Below are 4,050 nucleotides of genomic sequence, written 5' to 3'. Positions count from 1 at the left end.
CCTCCCTCCCTTCTTTTCCAAGGAAGCTGGCGGATGGTTCTTTTCGGAGGCCAAGGAACCAAAGGAGGATGCGGGGTGCGGGCGAGAGCGGCTGCAGCCCAGGCTGGGCCTGGGTCGAGCTCTGGGGGAGAGGGGGGAGGGCACCCCCAAATTCCACCCCCACCCCTTTTTTGTGCCCTTAACGCATCCCCCCTCCGTCATCGTGAGGAGACTGGGGTGGTGTTGGGGCTCCAGGCCCACACCCCGCCCAGGAGGGGTGTCATCTGGGGGTGCCACGAGGGCCCCCCAAAAAAACAATCCTGGCTGTGACAGCCCCAGAAGCAGCGGGGGGGGATGGGGACCCCAGGCCGGCTCCCTGGGGTGCCCCCCTGCCCCACCCCCCTTCCCGGGGAGCAGCACCCCGAAAGGCGAGGGCGATGGCCCTGGGGTTTCAAGGTGCTATCTATCAGGGAGGCGGGAGGCGCACCCCGATCTCAGCCGCCCCCTGCCTAGCTTTACCCCCTCCGCCACGCGCGTGCGCGCACACGCACACCAGGACAGTCCCTCTGTCTGTCCATCAGTCCGTCTGTCTGTCTGATTTCCCCCCCCCCCACACACACACACAGGCCTGGCCACACACCCCAACTCCGCTGGCCCCCAAGACGGGCATTGAACCTGATCTGCGCCGGCCCCGGGATTTGAACTCAGGGACCTGGGCTCTCGTCCTCTCGCTCCCCCCCCTCCCCCAGGCCGACCGCCGGGGCCCACGGCTCGTCCGCCACCGGCTTTGTGGAGAAGCAAACAAAGGAGTCTCTCAGCCTTTGCCTCAGATCCTCCGGCTTTGTGGAGAAGCAAACAAAGGAGTCTCTCAGCCTTTGCCTCAGATCCTCCGGCCTGGGCCTCCCGGGCGTGCGCTGCCTGCCGGCCCCCAGCTCCACGGAACCCCCCCCCTCCCCAGTTGTTTCTTGTTCTCTTTTCCCCCATCCCCGCCTTTGGGGTAGGGAAGGAGCTGCCTAAGCTACATGCACCCCCGGCCCCCCCAGCCCCGGTCTGTCTGACTCTGCACCTTACAACGCCCCCCCCCTTCCCAGCTCCACCTACCGGTGGTGGATGGGGCCTGCGCCCCAGGACACCTGGACACACGGACTCTTGTGGTCTCCGGGAAGGGGAGCCAGCCCCCCCATTGCTGGCCGGAGCCGGGGTGGGAGAGAGGGGGGACATTTTAATCATCAATAAACGAAGCACTTTATTCTGTAACTCGAGCGCCAGCCCCCTCCCCCACTGGGGGGAATGGGTGGGGGGTGGGGGAGGGAAGAGACATTCTGTGTCCTGGCTTTTTGGGGGGGAGGGGAAGGAGGCCCCATCTTCCTCTCTGAAAAAGGAGAACTTCCAGCTGGGCTCCGGTCCCGGGATTCGAACTCATGACCCAAGCTGTTTTGCTTGTGCCCCAAGGCCGGCGCTCGACCCCCCGAAGCGCAGTGCTGCTGTCTGTCTTTTCCTCTGAGTGCTTCCATTTGGAGATCAGAGTCTCACGGGGACTTTTCCTGCCCCTGCGGCTGGGCCTCGAACCACCATCCTCCGGATTTCGGCCTCCCAAAGTCACTAGAATGCCCGGCATGAAGCTACCAGCCATCCTTGTGTGTTCCACAAGGTCCTTCTAGAAGCTGCCAGGGGCGGGGGGGGGAGGGGAGGGCCAGGCGTGTGAGACATGCTGACGGGGACCCCCCAAAAGAGGGAAGGTGACTCAGTAGTCACGGCCTAGCCTGCGACCTCCTATTCACCCCGCCACGCCCCAGGCCAGAACCTAAGGAGACGAATGAGTCATTGGTTCCCACAGAGCTCAGGCCCGGGGACCTGAGGCTAAATTTAACCCACAGCTGTGGCCCTGGCACTGAGCAGCGCGCAGAGGATGGTGGGTAGGGGGTGTTCGGCCGCCCTGGGCACCAAGGGGGCCCCCCCTTTACCTGGACGCCGTACCCAGGCCAGGCAGGAAGAACAGAGACTAAGTAGCTGCTCAGCGAGGCCACACGGTCCAGACCCCGGGATCCTTATTCCTCCCGGTGCTCAATCCTGGGACTCGAACCCAGGGCCTGGGCCCCATCCCTGAGCTTCTTTGTGGCTCAACGCGGGTGCTGTACCGCTCTAACCACGGCTGGTGGTGTGGGCACTTCCAGTTGCCTGGTGGCTCCTTGGGAGATCAGAAGCTCACAGGCTTTTCTGCCTGAGGCCAGCCTCGAACCGTGATCCTCTAGATCTCAGCCTCCTGAGGAGCTGGGAATGACGGGCGTGAGCCACTGATTCATCCACCTGAGAGTAAAAAGGCCTTCAATCTCCCCGGGGAGGGGCCCTGCACCCCCCCAGAGCTGAGTCAAGGCCTCCAGACCAGTTGTCCACCCCCCCCGTACCCCCCTTTAAGTATGCGTCACATGCTGGACAAGATCACCTTACACAGGGGCCTGGCTGGGCGCCGTGTCTATATATAATCCTCGTCCTCCTGCAGCTGCTGGGTTGGAAGACAACAGACAGACAGACGGACGGACAGACAGACCAGGGAGGGCGGCCATCATGACGGTGGGCTTGCAGGAGGCCGAGGAGCAGCGGCTGTACCAGCAGACCCTCCTGCAGGACGGCCTCAAGGACCTGCTGGACGGCGGCCAGCTGGTGGACTGCGTGGTGAAGGTGGCCGAGCGCCAGTTTCCCTGTCACCGTCTCGTGCTGGCCGCCTGTAGTCCCTACTTTCGAGCCCGGCTGCTGGGGGAAGCGGAGCCGGGGGCCGAGCCGGGCCAGCTGCGGCTGGATGACGTCTCCCCAGATGTGGTGGGCCAGATGTTGCGCTACCTCTACACCTCGCAGATCGCCCTGGACGAGGCCAGCGTGCAGGAGCTGCTGGCCACGGCGCACCGCTTCCAGATCGCCTCCATCTTCACCCTCTGCATCTCCTTCCTGCATCGCCGGCTCTGCCTGGCCAACTGCCTGGCCGTCTACCGCCTGGGCCTCCTGCTCGACTGTCCCCGGCTGGCCGTGGCCGCCCGGGATTTCATCTGCGCCCGCTTCTCGCTGGTGGCCCGCGACGCGGACTTCGTGGGCCTGTCCCCCGACGAGCTGATCGCCATCGTGTGCAGCGACGGGCTGGACGTGGCCCGGGAGGAGGTGGTGTTCGAGGCCGTGATGCGCTGGGCGGAGGCCGGAGGGGATGCCCAGCTCCGGGCCGAGCGCCAAGGCGCCCTGCCCACCGTGTTCGAGAGCCTGCGCTGCCGCCTGCTGCCACGCGAGTTCCTGGAGACGCGCGTGGCCGGACACCCGCTGGTGAAGACGCAGCCCGAGCTGCTGCGCAAGATCCAGATGGTGAGGGAGGCCCACGAGGGGCGGCTGACCACGCTGCGCAGGAGGAGGAAGGGGAAGAAGAAGGAGGCGGAGGCGGAGGCCGAGGGGGGAGACCCGAAGGCCGAGGCCCGGGGAAATGCGCAGGAGGCCGAGGAGGAGGACGATGGCCGCGTGCTGCCCGGCATCCTCAACGACACCCCGCGCTTTGGCATGTTCCTGAAGGACCTGATCCTCATGGTCAGCGAGGCCGGGGCCGTGGCCTACGACCCGGCCTCCAACCAGTGCTACCTGGCCGCCCTGTCCACGCAGGTGCCCAAGAACCACACCAGCCTGGTGACCGCCGAGAACCAGGTGTTCGTGGCCGGGGGGCTCTTCCACAACGAGGACGACCCCGACGAGCCCCTGAGCGCCTACTTCCTGCAGGTGCGCGGGTTTTGGGGGTGCTGGGGGGAGGCTTGGGGGGCTCCGGGAGCCACGGTCCAGGTGCCCTCGGATGGGGACGCTGAGGCTGCGGGGGGCGCAGGGGAAGGGGACGTGGGATCTGTGGGGTGTGTGGCCGAGTCGGGCCTGGGATTCGAACTCACGGCCTGGGCGCCACGTGGCAGAGGTTGGCTTTGCGGGTGGCTCTCTGCCGCTTGAGCCACGAGCCCCGACCGGCTTCGTGCTGGAGATCGGGGGGCTTAGGGAGGCTCCGTTCCTCCCCCAACCCCGGGCTGGCCTCGAACCGCGATCCTCCGGATGGCAGCC

The 4,050-nt window shown here is 66.0% G+C and overlaps 2 protein-coding genes across 2 annotated transcripts in view; both read left to right on the top strand.

Moving 5' to 3' along the window:
* The window catches only part of Zbtb47 (zinc finger and BTB domain containing 47), a 6,775-nt gene extending 4,313 nt beyond the window's left edge, over window positions 1-2,462 (top strand). The window contains exon 5 of the mRNA XM_013030235.1: window positions 2,396-2,462. Within this exon, the coding sequence (XP_012885689.1) occupies window positions 2,396-2,462 (67 nt within the window). The remainder of the gene's footprint in view (window positions 1-2,395) is intronic.
* Window positions 2,463-2,544: 82 nt separating this feature from the next.
* Window positions 2,545-4,050, top strand: part of Klhl40 (kelch-like family member 40) — a 5,224-nt gene continuing 3,718 nt past the window's right edge. The window contains exon 1 of the mRNA XM_013030234.1: window positions 2,545-3,726. Within this exon, the coding sequence (XP_012885688.1) occupies window positions 2,545-3,726 (1,182 nt within the window). The remainder of the gene's footprint in view (window positions 3,727-4,050) is intronic.

The sequence above is a fragment of the Dipodomys ordii genome, unplaced genomic scaffold (assembly GCF_000151885.1).
Source record: "Dipodomys ordii isolate 6190 unplaced genomic scaffold, Dord_2.0 Scaffold128, whole genome shotgun sequence".
NCBI lineage: Eukaryota > Metazoa > Chordata > Mammalia > Rodentia > Heteromyidae > Dipodomys > Dipodomys ordii.
This window is presented reverse-complemented; position numbering and strand designations above follow the sequence as displayed.